Source organism: Maniola jurtina, chromosome 7 (genome assembly GCF_905333055.1).
Source record: "Maniola jurtina chromosome 7, ilManJurt1.1, whole genome shotgun sequence".
NCBI classification, from domain to species: Eukaryota; Metazoa; Arthropoda; class Insecta; order Lepidoptera; family Nymphalidae; genus Maniola; species Maniola jurtina.
The window spans coordinates 11,744,121-11,764,087 of record NC_060035.1 but is presented as its reverse complement, the minus strand read 5'-3'; the positions used below and the strand labels follow the sequence as shown (position 1 = coordinate 11,764,087).

Sequence of the window (19,967 nt, the reverse complement as noted above, 5' to 3'; positions counted from 1 at the left end):
AGCACAGAGGTAGCATATATTATAATTACGTACGAAAGTAGGTACCTACGAGTCCGACAGATCGGATAAGGTATTGGTAGATATTACCTAAACATCCCAATACTCAATCTTTTCAGTGAAACCCAGTGTTTATAGTTTAACGATCATGTGCCTACTACTAAAAAGATCCAATTCATTAGGTATAAGATGTGCAAATAGTACTTACAAACCCAATAAAATAAGTATAATTATTTTAATAGTGAATTATTTCTAAACGAAAATTGCTATGTCCAGAAAAGACGTACGGCGCAATCGCCAACAGCTGTCAAGTGTCAAGTTAACGTCAAATCAATCGATTTTCAAATAAAAGTTACCAAATAATTTCAAATTTCGAAGAAAGTGCAAACAAAGTGTTTGATTTTTCTTTTGTGCATTGCTTTGCAATAAATAGTAATGTATTTCAGTAATTCTATCTTAAATGTTGCAATGTACGCAATGATAACGATAAAAACTTCATAGTTCGTAGTGAAAATGAAGGAACAGACCAAATACAAATATAGTTATTCACCTTTGATTTCTGAGCCCGGGTAAGAATTTTAAAGTAACATTTTTAAATTAACTATAATATTCTACGAAGTCAGGCTTAGTCCCGGCACAAAGCTTAAGATAATTTCATTTACTAATTGGATTCTTTGATATCTGCAAGTGTTTTAACTTATTTTAATGACCCACAGTATAGGTTTATTTGTGCCCCATATTACAGTGTTTCAACAAGTGTAAATTAAAAATTTATAACACCCCCTACAAGTGAAGGTTATAGTAACTAGAAAAGAAGCTGATAACTTTCAAATGGCTGAACCGATTTTCTTGGATTATAGCTAAGAACACTCTTGATCAAGCCACCATTCAAACAAAAAAGAAACTAAATTAAAATCGGCTCATTAGTTTAGGAGCTACGATGCCACAGACAGATACACAGATACGCAGATACAAACGTCAGACATAAGACATTCCTCTTTTTGGGTCGGGGGTTAATAAAATTACACTGAAATTCTATGTAAGTATGGTTTTAAGGTTTAGCTTAACTCTTGAAATACCCACTACAAAGATTCAAGATAAACAAAACCAGCAATAAAGAAATGGCTACCTACAGATTTTAGGCTTACTTATTTATGGTTTAATGATATATAATATAAAATAAGCGGGTCCTATATAACCACAACTTATCTATGAAACTGGGTTGAAATATTTGATATTTTAAAGTCATTTAAAAGAAGGAAGAAATAATATAACAATTATTGTTTTAAAATCTCTGCTCAATCTATCACCATTACAAACCTCTAAAGATTTCAAAATCTTGAGTGAAATGGATATTTGAATAAAACATTATCATCTATACTTACTGGGCAAAAATTGTCTGTGTGTTACCTTTTCACCATACATATTAAGTTGGGAAATTGTATTTAAATCAGTAATAAAGGCTTTTTATTTGTACCTTTTCACCGATCTTGACAAAACTTACCACACTGATAGAGATAGATTATTCTGAGGATAGATAAGTAGATAAATATTTATTTGTCCACAAAACTATAAACAGTTCACATTTTCAAAGCCTTAAGTAGTCAATTATTTAAACTATTCAAATTAATGGAGAGCAAAATATAAGGTTCCTCATTCAGCACGAGCGTAGGATACTTTTTATCTTGGACTATTTGGATTCCCATAAGATTATTTATCAAGTCATATACATTAGCTAGATGTATATTTCTTCAAAAATGGGTGTTTACATACCTACTTATGTGAGACAATATTGCATCTCCTTGCCTACTGGTTTTGATGTGAATTTTATTAAATGTAAATTGTATTTAAATGCACCGTGTTATGGATATGTTAAGCTGTAGCAAACCAGGAGTTTTAGGATATTGTGAAGGCTGTGTAAATGGAGTGTAAGAAGCAAAGCTCTTAGCAAGCTGGAGCGTCAATATCCAGAGGATGGCTGGCATCCATAGAATGGAAAAAGCTTCAGATAGGGCATGTTGGTGCTACTTAAAAGAGTCCTAAGTCTAAAAGTTGGGTGGAAATTATCTGAAGACTAGCTGATACCCGCGCCTTCATTCGCGTGGATGTAGGTTTTTTTAAAATTCCCGTGGGAACTCTTTGATTTTCCGGGATAAAAAGTAGCCTATGTGCTAATCCATGATATAATCTATTGTCATTCTAAATTTCAGCCCAATCCGTCCAGTAGTTTTTGTGTGAAGGAGTAACAAACACACACACACACACACACACACATACAAACTTTCTCCTTTATAATATTAAGTGTGATGATGATCAATGATATGCTCTAGGAATAGTCTACTGATGATTATAAAAGTGTTGCAACATGTACACACTTCAAGCTATACTATATTCAATGTAAGAGGGAAAAATTTTGCAGAGACAAAAGTTGAATGGCCTGAGAGTTCTTATTATAGCCTGTTTATTAGCATAGTGTCCCTATCTAACTTGTGCTTATTATTTATATTCGCACTTTATTACAATAAGCACAAGAATAATATAGTATTCTATTTTATTCTTACAATAGAAAACTATGTTAAACAAACACAGTAAAAAAACCGGAAAAGTGGGAGTCGGACTCGCGCACCGAGGGTTCCGTATTTTGTTCGACATTTTGCACGATAAATCAAAAACTATTATGCATAAAAATAAATAAAAATCTGTTTTAGAATGTATAAGTAAAGCCCTTTCGTATGATACCCCACTTGCTATAGTTATATATAGTTATCTCTCATTGAAAATTTAAACGCAGTTTTTTTTTTTTTTTATTGATGTAACCACAAATAATTCATGGTTTTCAGATTTATTCCTTTACTTGTGCTATACGACCTAATTACCTGCATTTCATGATCCTAGGTCAACGGGAGTACCTACCCTATAGGTTTTCTTGACAGACACGAGCGACGGACGGACGGACGGACGAACGGACGGACGAACAGACAGATAGACGGACAGACAGACAGACAACAAAGTGATCCTATTAGGGTTCTGTTTTTCCTTTTGAGATACGGAACCCTAAAAATAATAAAATAATAGCAAAATAATAAGTGTGCCTGCATTGTGTAGACACTATATTAGTGAACTGACTTTACAATCATTTTTCACATATTCCTCATAATGTGAGAAAACGATGTCATCGCAAACTCGTAAATTATATTGGCAATGTGGTGTTGCTCCTGGTCCAAACTAATCAAGTCAGACTAAGGCTTTGTCCATACCAAAATATTTCGCTGTAAATGTGAGCAGTATTTGAATATCCCAACACAAGCGTTTTTTAGGGTTCCGTACCTCAAAAGGAATAATTTACAAGTGTAAATTAAAAATTTATAACACTCCCGACAAGTGAAGATTACAGTAACTAGAAAAGAGCTGATAACTTTCAAACGGCTCAACCGATTTTCTTCGATTATTATAGCTAAGAACACTCACGATCAAGCCACCTTTCAAACAAAAAAAAAAAAAAATTTAAATCAGTTCATTAGTTTAGGAGCTACGATGCCACAAACAGATACACAGATACACACGTCAAACTTATAATACCACTCTTTTTGGGTCGCGGGTTAAAAACGAAACCCTTATTTATAGGATCACTTTGTTGTCTGTTTGACGTCCGTCCGTCCGTCCGTCCGTCTGGCTGGCTGGTTGGCTGGCTATCTGGTTGTCTTTCTGACTGGCTGTCTGGCTGTCTGTTTAATGTCTATCGTTAGACAGAAATAGGTCATGTGTGTAAAATCGGTAAATAGCGTTCGCTCACATTCGGCAGCTGCCATGTTCAGTGTGGACGTCGCCTAAGGTCAATCGATATCAGATTGTGATCAGTTTCATTATTAGAAAGCCATAGTGTTATAGCTATCAAGTATCAACAATGCTTGTATCTTGTATGCTTCGTATAGTGGGGGTAAACACGCGTGAATGGTCTTAGTGCAGTAAGAGGCGCGGGCGTCGGAAGGCTTGCCGGCCTCTGAATTCCAGACCATAATAATATATCCAAACAAAAATAAATCTTATACAGATAAAATTAAAGTTTAGTTTCGGTTGGTGTGGTTCAGAGAAACTTTTGCAAATCAGTGACCCCGGTGTAGTGTGACCAGTGTGACAATGACTGAAGAAAATTCTGTTAGTGATGATTTAAAAAGGCAGGCTGCTTTATTTTATAACTCAACTGAAAGGTTTGTGTTTCATAGTACTTACTTAGTATTTTAAGTTTGATTTGTATCGTGCTTAACTGAAGAAGATGCGTCGTTTTCTATTTTCATAATGGCATCAAGATTAACCACGTGCGTTGACAGTTGTATGCCTATTGCCTAATATAATACTGCTTAGTTTTATAATTCAACTGAAAGATTTGTTTCATAAGGATATTCTTTAGTAGTAGGTATTTTATTATCGTGCTTTAACTGAAGAAGATGCGTTGTTTTCTATTCTCATTATGTCATCATCATCACCAGTAACCCACCACTTGAGAGTTGTACATACCCAGTATGATTTAAAAAGGTAGGCTTTATATTATTTAACTGAAAGGTTTTAGTAGTAGGTAAGTACATAGGTATTTTAAAAGGTTTTATGCGTAGAATTGCGTTTATCTTCTGTTTTTATAACGTCATAAATTCCTAACATTTAACTACCATGTTGAAAGTTGTATAACTTACAGGTGTCTACTAACATTTGCCTACAATTTGCTGCCATAAAATCCTAAGCAGATTGTCTTATGAATAAGAAGGGCTTAGGTCATAGTCCAACAGACTGGCCAAGTGCGAATTGACGTTATTCACACACCTTTGAGAAAATTATAGAGTTTCAGTCATGCAGGTTTCCTCACAATGTTTTCCTTCACTGTTTAAGCAAGTGATGTTTATGTGCTTAAATCACATTCCAAAAACTTACCGGGTTTGAACCACCCACCCACCGACTAAGCTATCACCCCACAATCAATATCAATCGTCAGTAAAATTGTCGCCAATTATATTTTATTAATAGGTAGGTAGCTATTAAGTAATGACCAATTTAATAGCCGTAGAAAGTTTTAGCATAAATATTATTTTTAGAAACCTATCATAATTTATGCTAACTACTTCATAGATTTTATCGACATCTTCACGATATTTTATATCAGAAATCCTGTACTTTTTTTTTACAATTAACGTTTTTGCGTTAAAATGGGAAAACCATGGAATCAGGAAATACTTGCAGTTGTTCGTAAACTTACTTCCTAATTCTATATCTATGCGGAAAACTAATTCAAAGTTTCTTATGCCATCCGTTTGAACGATTTTCTAAACTTCTATGACTATACGACTAAATTCTCGTATAAGGATGGACATTAGGCTACTTTTTGTCCCAGCCAATCAAGGAGTTCTCACGGGATTTAAAAAAATTAATTCGGGTTTCATCTATACTTGGTTCAATGATAGCTTGCATCCCATATAATTTGGCTAATTTTTATCCCGGAAAATTGAAGAATTCTCCTAAGATTTTTAGGCGGATGAAGTCACTGGCATATATTAAAATACTAAATATTTTAATAAATATAAATAATTAAATATCCTAGCAGATATTGCCTATATAGGTAGATAAACTTGTTTTACAGTTTTTGAATGGTGGTGCGGTAATGTCCAAGTTGACCAGAACTTGTTTTTCTTGTAGCTCTTTAGAACCACATTATTTCCAGCAGTTCTACATATTATTCAACAGTTCCACTTATAAATGGTAATTAATTTGGCTGAGTTACGTAAACTATGGAATTATAACTTCAGGCAGCGCTTTCTTTTACCCGACTGTCTACCGACGCGACTTCTAACGTCGTATAAATAATTTGTTCTTTGACATTTCAATTAAATCTTGAATTTACCTAATCTTCTGCAGTGCGAACGGTACCTATATATGACTACGGAACCAAACCACAACGGAGTTAGATTCGTTACATTTGACAACCTGAATACGTGCGAATGAATACGTAACTACCTATCCATTTTATAGCTTGATATACCTACATCTCTTAATAAGTACAATTTAAAACTAAATAAGAACGACCAATCCTCCTATCGTGTAAGAAAAATATATTCATCGTTAAAATACTTATAAAATAAAATTCATCGTTAAAATATTTAATTAATACCTGCATGCGTTAAATTACGGATGTGGAGATAATTAGCTGCCATTTTATAAAACATTGTTCTTAATGAGGTCGGACGAGAATTTGAATTTTTTATTATACCTAACTACCTGTTGATACCGTAGACGTATTATCCCGGACATGCGCTTTGACGGTCTTTTACCCGACTACGGCAAAGCCGAAAGGAAGGGTTATGATTTAATCAAAGAAATTAGACAATTGAGCTGTTAGATTAAACCATAGCCTAAAGATTTCTACGCAGCTTCGTACTAGAACGCTAAATCGCTAGGCGGCACGTGTTTGCCAGTAAGATGCAGAGGACTAAGCCTCCTAGACTAAACCGGAGCCAATTTCAAAATTATCTTATTGTCCCAGCAGAAAATTGAATCTAGAACCTTCCATTCATAAGACCACATCTCCACTGCGCCAGGGAGCTCTTTAAAAATCATATGATATTATAGGTAAGGTATGTAATTACTTTTAAAGTACCTTAAGTTAAAATGCACTTAGACAAGTTTAAATAGTCAGTTAAAATTCAAAGTAGGTAGTTATTATACTTGTAAACAAAGCTTAATATTACACAATTGAAGATTATTTCAATGATAAGAGAGCGTGGTCTTGAATAGAGCCTAGCTTTTCGAGATTGCGATTTGATTATGTTATACCGAAAGCCGAGTCCAGACCAGTAGAGAATTGCGTAGCATGTTCTACGTTATCTGCGTTCGTTGCACCAATAGGTACCTACTTTGCTGAAACAAATGTGCATTGAAACAAAATGTAATATTTCGCCGAACACGACACAAAACACATTTTTATTTCGTATGCCCTCATAATTTGTAATTCTAGAAATAGCGGGAACTACTACAAATCCATACAAATATAAATGCGAAAGTGTGTCTGTCTGTCTGCTACCTTTTCACGACCCAACAGTTTAACCGATTCTGACGTTTGGTACACGGTTAGCTTATATCCCGGAAAATCAAAGAATTCCCACGAGATTCCCATAAAGCCATCCGCTTAGGTACCAAGGTAACTTGGCGTCTCTGTAATTGACATAGGCAACTAAACTATAGGAAAATCAAACAGTTCTCACGAGATCTTTAAAAACCTAAATCCACGCGGACGAAGTCGCGGGCATCCTCTAGTATATAATAATTAAGTATTAATTAGGTAATTACTAATTAGTATATTTATCAGTCGCACTTAAAAAGTTGATAGGTACACAGGATAAAATGGCACAAATTATGTTATGTATGTAGAGCCTCAATAGCTCAACCGGTAAAGGAGTGAACTGAAAACCGAAAGGTCGACGGTTCAAACCCCGCCCGTTGCACTATTGTCGTACCTACTCCTAGCACAAGCCTGACGCTTAGTTGGAGAGGAAAGGGGAATATTAGTCATTTAACATGGCTAATATTCTTTTTCATTGCAACAGAAACCTTTAGGCATATCGTAGACACATAGAGGCATCTATCAGGCAATAATTTAATTTGATACCACTAAGTTCATGTATCTAAATCACGAAGTCGTGAGATATATAAAAGTGATAAAAGTACTTTAAATAGGAATACATGAGAGATGAGAAAAACCCCGCCAAGTGCGGGTCAGACTCGCGCACCGAGGGTTCCGTACTTGGGTATTTTTCCGACATTTTGCACGATAAATCAAAAACTATTAAGCATAAAAATAATTGAAAAATTGTTTTAGAATGTGTAAGTGGTAAAGCCCTTTCATATGATACCCCACTTAGTATAGTTATCTTACTTTGAAAATTGAATAAGTACTAATTATATTTTGTTCATGAACACATTTTAATTTTTTGTTGTGATTTAACCACATATTCACAGTTTTCGGATTTTTTCCTTTACTTGTGCTTTAAGACCTACCTACCTGCAGGATTTTAGATCAATCCTATAGGTTTTCTTGACAGACACAACAGACGGACAGACGTGCAGACAGACAGACAACAAAGTGATCCTAATAGGGTTTCGTTTTTCGTTTTGAGGTACGGAACCCTAAAAAACAGTCATTTGACTTTAAAATAAATATTGTATTTTATGTATTTAAAAATTTAGTAAGTACAGTTTTGTAAGTTTTTGTAAGTAGTTTTGTAAGTAAGATACTATTTATGTGCCACGACTATGCTATTTATAGGACGACACTATATTAATAGCTATAAGAGAGTTTATCCATCTTCTGGCATTCTTTCCGTTACAAAAATGAGGAAATGGCAAGGCCACCTTGTTCTCATGCAAAAGCGATTGTCATTTGAATACATAGTATTAAATATGTCTATATTTATCTGTATCTATATCATCATCATCATCAGCCTGTGTCGTCGACGTCCACTTTTGGACATAGGCCTTCCATAAAGAGCGCCACCACACCCGGTCCTCAGCCTTCCTCATCCAGCCACTTCCCGCCAGCCGCTTTATATCGTCGGTCCATCGTGCTGGAGGGTGTCCCACATTACGCTGAGCTCTATACAGTTTGACTTTATTAACTTAAAGGAAAGACGCACGCTTGACCACAATCACATGTGATGGGAAGTGATGATTGAAGGTCGGACGCGTTTGCGCATATAAGATGCCGTATTACTCGAGGGCTCTCTCCGTCACTCGTTTCCACTCGTTTCATACAATCGTAGTTCCAGTTTCATTTGAATATTAAGCAACCAAAGTCCATGAAATTTTGCAGACATATTCTAGAAACTAATATCTATGTCTGTGGTTTTCCAGATTTCTGTTAAAATATTCGGTTTCATAGTTACGCGGTCTTAAAAATTTTCATACAAATCTTTGAGCCCCTGTAATTTTAAAACTACATATTTTTAGAAAAATCTAAAACACCACAGACACAGATATTAGTTTCTAGAATATGTCTGCAAAATTTCATGAACTTAGGTTGCTTAATATTCAAATGAAATTGGAACTACGATTGTATGAAACGAGTGGAAACGAGTGACGGAGAGAGCCCTGTTAATGAAACATATTGTCTTGTACATGTTTTTTGTATGCAAAAATATCTCTTCCTATTAATTGTTGTAGGCAATACCTACTTATACTTCCATTGATAAGTATTCACCAAAGTGATTGCTTTTGATTAATTGAGATCTATTATTAGTTTTTAATTTTTGTGGCAATAATTGGTCAATAACTGGATTAGTAACTTAAAATATGCAATGCCGGTTTTAGCAAATTTCATTATGTCAATATTGGCTACTGGGTTAAAACATGGCCTGATAAAATACACCTAGGTATATGCCTCATTTTGTGTTAAATATTTGTATAGAGTGTAATAATTGCAGTAGTGAGTAATGGTTTTTAAATATTTGTTTATTTGTTACTTATACACTAATCGTCACTATTACTTTGTTCATAGGTAGACATCGAGAGGAAATAGAAATCTCAAATCAATTTTCGTATTTAGAACACTGCAATAAATCATATGTTTGATAAAATATTGTCTCATAATAAAGTTAACTTTAAATCTTTTTAAATGCCTGTGAAGTTTAGCTTATAGTCTCAAAGGTTGATAATGTTGCTAATTATGTTTTAAACAATCTTTAAACTAACCTAGATTGACAGGTCTAATTCTAGTGCTATGCTTTTCCGCAGGGAGTATTATGAGAGATAGCAATACTTTAGCTTAGTTTAAAGATTATGTACAGCAGAATTGGCCACATTGTTGATAAAGTGAAGAAGACGAAGGGCGATTGAAAAACGATTGCCAAGTTATTAGGAAAAATACATATTTACCTACTTAATAATGTATTCATCTCGGAACCAATGTTATGTAAACACGTCCGAAATATTTTGGGCATTAATCCCCTAAGCAATATTTATTTGCTGTCATTACGCCCACGATTGGCATACAAAAAGGGGATGCCATTCTGTCGGTCCCTTTTCCCCGTTTAATCCTACCATAACTCTCCGAGACGTTTCTTATCTACAATAGAAGAGAAATTAGGTCAACAATCATGACGCGGTGTGATCAATTTTTATGGTTTATATCAATTTTCCCGGCAAGAGCTTTGGGAGTAAGTGGGTTAAAGCCTACTTACTTATGGGTCGACTCACCCGAGACACCGTAAGAAATTTCGAGACACTATAACAGCGAAAGATGGTATGATGGTATTTCGGCTTTGCCTGTGTATAGTGTTTAAGACCTGCTGGTCCTTCGTGCGTTCACAATTTTTGAACTTTAGGTGGCAGTGCCAGATATTTTGGGTCGCCTTAATCATCTGCCATTGCTATAACACAATACAAGCGTGGAACAGTGCTGTAAATTTTAAACTTATCATTTTCAAGCATTTTCTATTTTATGAAATCTTATAATTTGCGCATCATTGCGAATCGACTAGACTAGTCTAGCTCTCACAAGAAAGGCAGCAGGCCACCTTTCTTTTCACGTACAAGCATCTCCTCAAAATTTCCTGCAGGCTCTCCGGCTTTAGGCCATAAATATTCATCCGATACCTTTTCAACACGAGCCAAACTGCGTATAACGATGAAACGATGTTACGTGATTTGCGACGTTATTGTTTAATAATAACCAGTACGGTGACATTGTTACCGTGAAATTATTTGTCCATTACCCATTAATCTAAGCTATTACCCATTGTTTCTTCGAACGCCACATACCTGCACAATATATCTGCGCATCCCACTTCTGAGGTTTTTAATGATGCTTGACAGTTAAAAATTCTCGTGTGTATATCTACTACATTATATGCATCTACCAAATGAACTATCAAGTCATCATGATCATCATCATCTCAACTTATCGCTGGCCCGCTCCTGAGCACGGGTCTCTTCTCACATATAGAAAAGTTTATACCACGCTGCCTGGCCTAGTGTGAATAACACCTCAGAACATTACTGTGGAATAACACCTTTCAAAACATTATGGAGAACTCTCAGGCATGACAGTTTCCTCGCGATGTATTCCTTCGCCGTTAGCAAGTGATACGATATAATTGAATTGATTAAAACGCCCACACAAGTATCAAGTATTTTCTACGAATTATATTACTCAAGTAAAAATTCACCAGGTTAATTATTATTTATATGCTTCAGTTAAAATAAATACTTCGAATGATTTTATTTTTTGTTCCAACACTTACAAAGGCGTAAAAACATATTATGACGGAACAAACACCTTTTCCGCATTTCTAAATGTAGGTAGGTACTTACTAGGTAGCCCCAACATGTACGCATTATTGCAGCAACGCAACACAATATATCTAGTCTCATAACCTTGAGTAGAGACCGGGTACCTTTGTATCTGTTACATTGAACAAGATCAAGAATTCAACTTGTAGTAACTGCCTATTTATCCAACATTTAATTATTGTAAATTCAAACTAGCTTTATATTCTGTTGTAATAATTCTAGATATATCTTTATTTTTTACGAAAATGTTCCTTTCTGTCGTGATGTGATTGAATCAAAGTGGAATTCGTTATTTTATCACGAAACTTAAAATAGTATTTAATTTTCTAAAAATTCTCCTTCTTTTATTGACTGAATTTATGGTTATCGTCCTCAAAGTGAATTTTGGTCCGTAGGAGTAGGGTCAGTTAGGAAAATTGCAATTGCATTTATCGTTATAAGGCAGAGTTCCTAGTAAAGATAAGAAGATAGGTCCTAACTAAGACTAGATTAGAGGTATGCTATACCTATCCTATCCGAAAACGAAGAAAAATACATTGTTGTATTCCCTAAGTGTAAGAAAGATTATGAAAAGACACTCTCTTGATCTGCCTAATGTTATAACGAAGATTACGCCCTGGAGATGAAACCATTATCAATCTATTAATCAGTACCTACTTGAAATGATTGAATGATTTTCTTCGGTGTATCTACTTAAAAAGTAATTGGGTCACAACCTAATTAGGTCGCCTGACACCAACCACTGGCTTCTTATGGCTGCCATCGGCGTAATGGTACCACCGGGAATTCAGTTAACGACGTATTAAAACGGGGCAATTATTCCACGATATCTTTGGCAGACCACGATTGTTTTTAATGGCCATTTTTGATGGTTGCACACGACCTTGTGCTGATCACGAGACAGTTTGTTACCCTGTTTGTTTACTTGAGCAATCTTCTTTGTGTCCTTTGCCCCCTCTTTGGGACATCTATTAAAAATATGTACATCTATTAAAAAGCGTGGATCTGACCTGCAATTCGCTCCAGCAATGCGCAGGACTTCAATTGCTTTTATACATGGCATAATATTGTATATCAAATCTTTGAAAAGAGCAACCGCCGAGGTTCTTCTCGGTAAGAAGGGCATTCCGAACCAGTGGTAGATGCTTTTGACGATTCAAAAGAACTTGTAAAAGTCTAATTGAATAAAAATATTTTGAATTTTGAATTTTGAATGGGTAGAACTGACACCTCTCCAATCCAACCTGTTGGCGGTTGCACATTTTAACGTGCTCCAGCTAGCTAATTGCCCAGCTAACCCTTACGATATGCGTTGCCAGGATTATTTAGCCAGGTCTCGGAGGACTGTATGGGCAAGATGCTACGTTTTCTCTTTTTTGCTATTTCCTGTAAGTTTCAGGCTTGCCTAGTTGTTATGCACGCTATTGCTAATCGAATCGTTCCTGCTTGCTACGTCGTCTTGGGTGGCAATAGGATTTTCGTGGCACAGTCTTATAAAATAGGCGTTGGTCCTTCGAGCCGGATTTTTGTGCTGAGGCAGGTGCTTATATCGCTTGCCTCATTTATATTGCAACTGTTAACTACAGAATATAAATTAATAATAGTAATAATAGTAACCTTATTTGTTACGTCAAATAATAGACATGCATTAAAAGTAACCAATCACTATATTTCCAACCAATCTTTATTTATTTACTATGTTGTTATAGCAAATAAGTCCGTATAACAACAACTTCTAACAGCTCACATAATTTTCAAGTCATATGTTGTTCATATAAGGTAACATGCAGCAAATAAAACACACTAAAGACTTTCGTTTCAAAACGTCTAATTTTATCGACTTTCATGAACAACAAGAAAATGGTCATTTTAAAATCTTCGTTCTATGATGTCTGAATTAGGTACTAAAGTTTATGATCTCGATAAAATCTCAACCTTGAATCAAATGGAACTACCTGTGTCTGTGGCCACTCACAAATTTTGTCATTCCCTGTCTCATTGTCCGTTAGAACGGTAGTCTGACTTCACACACAGAGACTTCAGGTGCAGGATGACCGGTTTTACCTAACATCCTATACACAGGTGTGTAATACTTAGAATTGCGATAAGAGACAAGATTTATGTCTCGGGCATACACTCTATCTCAGTCTAAGATCGCTAAAGTCCCAACTCTAGCCTGTTACTGAGAAATTCTTGACAAGAAATCTCAATAACATTTTTGGTCCACTTGGCACCATATTCCGCAGCCGAATAAGCTAGCCAGTACACTAACGAATTAGTCAACTTATAATGATTCGTTAAAATACAGGACACTCAGAAATTACATAAGTTGTCCTGCCTGTTATCAGCAGCAGATTTTTTGTCGCATCGATAATGACCTTCGTAAGTTTCCCACTAAAAGTGCAACTTATTGTCAAACGACTTGTCGTTAGTGTGATCTTATGGTGAGCAGCGATTGCAAATGGAATTAAATGCAAGAATGGCCGTCATGATGAAGATTATGATTGCGATAACGCCAAATGAATATGTAAAAGCATTATTGGTTTTATTGCTGGCCCAGCACGTACGGCTATTCGATCATCGGTGCACCATTGATACTATGTAAGTATCAATTAAAGGAGTTTTTCACAGAAATAATGTTCACAATAAAAAATTCTGGCCATTATATTTCTAAGGTAGAAAAATGGTTAGTAAATATTTATTCCATGAACTAGCACGCACTTTAGGGTTTCGTGATCGCTATTGCTAATGTTTAGTTGTTGCAAAAGTAGCATCGCTTTCGTTTTCGCTGTACTAAGATAGGAAATAGGTAGGTAGGTACTAAGAAGTATAAACTTAACTTCATTATACTAGCTCGCAGACTACGATATCTTCTCTAATGAAAAATAGAGACAAGTACAAACAGAGCCATAGTTTTTGCAAGATAAGTAGACACAAGATATGAGAAAAAGTAAAGTTTTCCAAGGTTAGTCAAATATTTTTGTATGAATTATAAAGAGCATAATAGTTGTTTTAGTAGGTATGATGCTCGCCTTGACGGTGAAAAACTGCTATTATTATTAATTCAGTGCAGCCTAAATTGTACGCTCTGATTAGTTGTTATTTACAACGCATTTTCAGTATTTATGTAAAGACCATTTCTTGACTTTTAAGGTATTCTATTTTAACTAATCGCAATAGGCATAATATTATCACTTTACTATACCTTAGAGTGGGTATACATACTTTGTTCTATGGAGTTTCAACTTTTATTAACCCTAGGGAAAGGTACATAGTCGTTTACTTACTTACCCACTCACTTTCTTCTTCAGTATTGTCTTTAACATGATCTTAGGTCATATTTTAAAGAGCTTGTTTAACAAGCTCTTTAAAATGTCTTTCTGTTGATAAGATCAGTCTATACAGTTATCTCTAACGAAAGTAAGCAATATTTTTATTTAGGTCAAATGATAAAATAAGTAAACAAGATTTAGGCAACTAGGAAATATTGCCGATTCCCAAACTAGAACTGGAAAACTACGTATCGCTTTATAAATGTATTTACTAACTGAAAAAGAAACCCATATCCTTTTTGATCATTTTTAAGTCGGTGTTCTTTAGTTTTAAATGATTCTTCGAATACTGAAAGTCATCTTGAAAACTAAAAAGACCTTTAAATACCTATTCTGACATGTTATTGTGCATTTAGATCAAAGATTGAACAGTCTCTTGAGCAAACTTGTTTCTGAAATTAGCTGAAATATTAGAAATAGAGATAACTTAATTAGCTGTTACTGTTAATATCACTTATTATTGTCTAATAATTTTGGTCACGTTGTCCTTCCTTCCTATGTCTATGGTTGTAGCAAACCTGATCAATCGTTTAATTATTTTTAGACACAGAATATATTTGTATTTTACGCCTATATTTCAGTGTACCAGATATTTTGTTTTTGTTACAAAAATGCATTTAATCGAAATTTTCATTTGTAATAAAAGATCATATTGTGGTAACGAATTTTTTTATTTAGGAATTTCCTGACACATGTACCCGATAAGAATTTTAAATGTAAAAAATGTTTCTTATTTAAACAGCTAATAAGTAACAAACAAAGAACCGGTATGGTTACGTCTCATGTGACACCAAAGATATTAAATGTTTATTATACGAGTGTTATATATCTTTGTGTGATACTTACCTATCATTTTAAAATTAGTGACAATATTATAATGTAAAAACAGTTACATAAACCCGTCTCGATGGTCATCTTAGTAATATATGACTGACCTTACTTACCTACATAATACAGAAGTAAGGGACAGGACCAATTTAGAAGGACGTGGATATATAGGCAAAATACCTTTTATAGGTGATATCGTATCAAAAATTACAGTTACAAAAGAATTTACATACTTATTATAAGACTAAACTGCAAACACTAAATCTAGTGATGACAGAGAAGTTATAAATGCACATTAGAAACTTTTTACCATTAGTAAAGAGGTAGAGAGAGGTGGCAGCATGAATTTTATTAAAAAAAAAAAACTAAAAAATTCTGTAATAGCATAAAGATATAGTGTACGTATTCGTTACTTTGCTCTATAATTAAAATAATGAATTAAATAAAAGCATAAAACAAATTTTAAGTGGATAATTAGCTCCCTGAACACAGTTTTTACTTTTATGGAAGCTAGAGGTCTAATTTATAATCTGAGCACTCTTTTGTAAATAAAGATATTATTATTATTATTATGAAGTTTACAAAATCTACTTGCTTAAACTTTGTTTTGTGCTTCTCAGAATTTTATCTGTGACAAAATATATGGCATTAAGGTGGCATTAAGCATCTATTTGTTAATCTCCAAGACTCTTGATGCCGTCGGCCATTTTGTCCACAGCACTCTTCTCTGTAGGCTTAACTGCATCTACAACTGAGCCTGCCGCGTCAGTTATGGCCTTCCCTGCATCGGACAAGGCGTCTTTCATGGTTTCCAGCACGTCTCGTTTCAAACGGTCTTCAGATTTTGACGGCAGCGCTAGTACAACTACTGCGCAAAACTGTAAATAAACGTTATCTTATAGAAATAATGAAAAGGCTTGTATTTAAAAGTTGTGCCACGCTATTACTAAGCCTAGTAGGTAGGTTATTCCTATTACTAATAGGTAGGCCTGGTAGGTCATTTTTGCGTATCCACGTGAGAATTCTAATGGCGGATGCGCAGGCGCAGGGGTTTCAAAATTGTAGTTCAACGAAAAGTGCCCAGTTTTGATGATGGTCAGTGAGTGGTCCATTTAGTATGAAACTACTCTTTGAAAATCTGTAGGTAACTTTTATTGCATTAAACTAGAAAATGGAAAATTTTATAGCAATTTGAGACCATTGAATCTCTTGATACTTCAGTTTTGTTACTTTATACCTCAAACCCAATCTGAGAAATAGAGTTTTGCCACGGGGATGGACTATAAAGTGATCCTATGAAGTTTAAGGGTTCCGTTTTTCCATTATGAGGTACGGATTCCTAAAAATGAGTCAAAACGTCGTTCTGAAGGTGTTTTGAAATTATTTATGTTTGTTAAACAGTTCTTCGAAAACAATTACTGTTGAAAATTATAATGAGCACCAAAGTAGCTAGCCTCCAGCATATTTACTTTTGATTTCCGTACGTATAACTTTACTTAGAGCCCTGTTAATTTAAAGTAATTAACAGGGCTCTCTCCATCACTCGTTTCATACAATCGTAGTTCCAATTTCATTTGAATATTAAGCAACCAAAGTCCATGAAATTCTGCAGACATATTCTAGAAACTAATATCTGTGTCTGTGGTGTTTCAGATTTTTCTAAAAATATCTAGTTTTAAAATTACAGGGGCTCAAAGATTTGTATGAAAATTTTTAAGACGGCGTAACTTTGAAACCGAATATTTTAACAGAAATCTGGAAAACCACAGACATATAGATATTAGTTTCTAGAATATGTCTGAAAAAATTCATGGACTTTGGTTGCTTAATATTCAAATGAAATTGGAACTACGATTGTATGAAACGAGTGACGGAGAGAACCCTCTTAAGTGACACAAAAGTCATTCAAATCAGCCTACGCGTTTTGTTTCTAGAAAGCTACAAGGAGACAAACTTACATAATATTTATTTATACAACTTTAAAGAATAAAATACAGGAAAAATTTACAAACAAAGGGTGATCTTATCACTATAGTGATCTCGTCAGGCAATAATATGTACATAATATGGATTTTATAGACTTAATAACATTAGATATCTTCTTTGCAACACGCAGTGGGTTAATAAGTAGATAGGCGAATACTTACAAGGCATAAGAAAATAGCAAGCCGAGCCATTTTAAAGGAGTTATCACTTTTTAGAAAAATATTAACAAAAGACGTATTATCAGTACTGAATCAGATGTCCTACTGGATTTTATACTTACTCGTACGGCAACAACAGGAAATCATAAATTTACTTTAAGTGATGACGAATAATCGTGGAGACGAAATAATACAGTTGACAAGGGGAAAATAGGCTTTATGACGCACTAGGGCTGCTTACTAAGAGATTTCAACGTTTTAACATTATATATTATATAATAATATATATATACTATTGTATATTTAATATTATATATATAACAGTACTTATATCAGTTTAGTAGTAGTTATATTATCAGTTTGTGTTGCGCTGTAGTTTTGTACCTACATATTTTAATCGTGCATGCCGAGTCCACATCGAGGAGACACAATTGCGTACCTGTATCTTTGTCCATGTATCATCTTGTATTTTTTTTTTTCAATTGTAGTCAGTTTTGTGGACTGAATAAAAAAAAACAAAGCCCACGTTGGGCAAACATCCTCATGTCTTCTCCACTCCACCAATGAATCGACCACCCTCTAGATTTTTTTTTACCTTTACGGCTTTCCGGCTTTGCCGTCCAGCAACTTTTTCGGGGTTCTTGTGTCATCCACCTAGCCAATCCATAGACCGATGATCATATCTATTGCATTTTTGACGGTGAAAAAGTTTTACCAACATTCTTAAAAAGAAAAAAATAGTGATTTTGACGAATCACACTAATATTATAAAGGCGAAAGTTTGTATGTGTGTGTGTGTGTGTGTGTGTGTGTGTGTGTGTATGTTTGTTACTCCTTCACGCAAAAACTACTGGACGGATTTGGCTGAAATTTGGAATGGAGATAGGTAATATCCTGGATTAGCACATAGGCTAATTTTTATCCCGGAAAATCAAAGAGTTCCCACGGGATTTCTAAAAACCTAAATCAACGCGCGCGAAGCTGCGGGCATCAGCTAGTGTGCAATAACCTAATCCGAAATAGCACCAAATATTTATACTCAAAACATTTTATTCGAAAATTAGGTGGCAATTTTCATCCGTTTTACCTAGAACTCAGCATTTCTATTCAGGTGACCTGAATAATCACACTAATATTATAAAGGTGAAAGTTTGTATGTGTGTGTGTGTATGTTTGTTACTCCTTCACGCAAAAACTACTGGACGGATTTGACTGAAATTTGGAATGGAGATAGATAATATCCAGGATTAGCACATAGGCTACTTTTTATCCCGGAAAATCAAAGAGTTCCCACGGGATTTCGAAAAACCTAAATCCACGCGGGCGAAGTCGCGGACATCGGCTAGTTCAAATTAAAAGTGCCCTGAGTCTACTAATTTTGTGCATAAAATATTTTGACTATGATATGCAAATTGATAAAAAAGTTCAAAACTGAAAGAAGGGCAACGCTATTCCATAAGTAGGTAGTTGCCTTTGTTTACATTACATTTATTGTGTGGTATTGTATCCGTAAACAAATGTACACACTCTTATATTTCACTTTCTTCTGAAAATGCTATCTTGTATGTCATGAAACCCAACGTTCCTTACTCCTAGGCTGTGACTATAGGAGTTGCTCAAGGATCATTTTTCAGTCCCTTTCTTTTTCGCTTTAAAACTTGTGCCATTCTATTCTAATTCATTATATATAATAGCTTTAATGCTACTCTATAATGTGAATTATATTCGATTAAAATATTTTTATATCAGACAGTATTATTTGTATTTATTTTAGGTACACTAAAATAAACGCCTACAAAACCAATTCTTTACGAACAGATTTAAATGTGTTGCATTATATGCAATTAAAAACGGAATGCCACATATAAAAATTATGAGAGCGTGGCGTGGAAAATAGCCATGACATTTTAAGCTATTATATTACTCAAGTTACAGGAAAATTAAGCTCTATTACAAAGTATTAGAGTCGATGGTCAATTATGTTATTAATTGAGTTCCAATCAAGTTATGCAGTGGCCTTATTTTCACTGATTTTCTCTTAGTTTTAATATCGTGTATCTAATAACACGATGTATCTAGTGTTATAGTCTTATTACTTACAATACTTATTTTATATTTATGTAGATACCTAATACATATTTTACTTAAAATTATAATATTTATTAGTGATAATAATAACGCCTATATATGGCATGGAGGAATCTATGGTATTAACAGAAAGTCAAGAGAGGTCTAACAACTTCTTATACGAAAGGTTTGTTATAAACAATTCCTAGAGAGGCCAAATGCGGGTAGCTTGAGCATTTTATCTTGAGCAATGTACACGGAGCATTCGAGCAGT

General features: G+C 34.5%; 1 protein-coding gene across 5 annotated transcripts in view; it reads left to right on the top strand.

The window, feature by feature from the left end:
• The first annotated feature begins 324 nt into the window (after window positions 1–324).
• Window positions 325–19,967, top strand: part of LOC123867274 (sialin) — a 37,169-nt gene continuing 17,526 nt past the window's right edge. For 2 of the 5 annotated variants that reach the window (XM_045909254.1, XM_045909253.1), the window contains exon 1: window positions 13,787–13,923. In XM_045909254.1, coding sequence (XP_045765210.1) covers window positions 13,802–13,923 — 122 coding nt within the window. In that variant the 5' untranslated portion in view covers window positions 13,787–13,801. Of the gene's footprint in view, window positions 567–3,922; window positions 4,206–13,786; window positions 13,924–19,673; window positions 19,881–19,967 lie in introns of those variants that run through there. The other 3 variants (XM_045909257.1, XM_045909255.1, XM_045909256.1) reach the window with 3 other exon arrangements.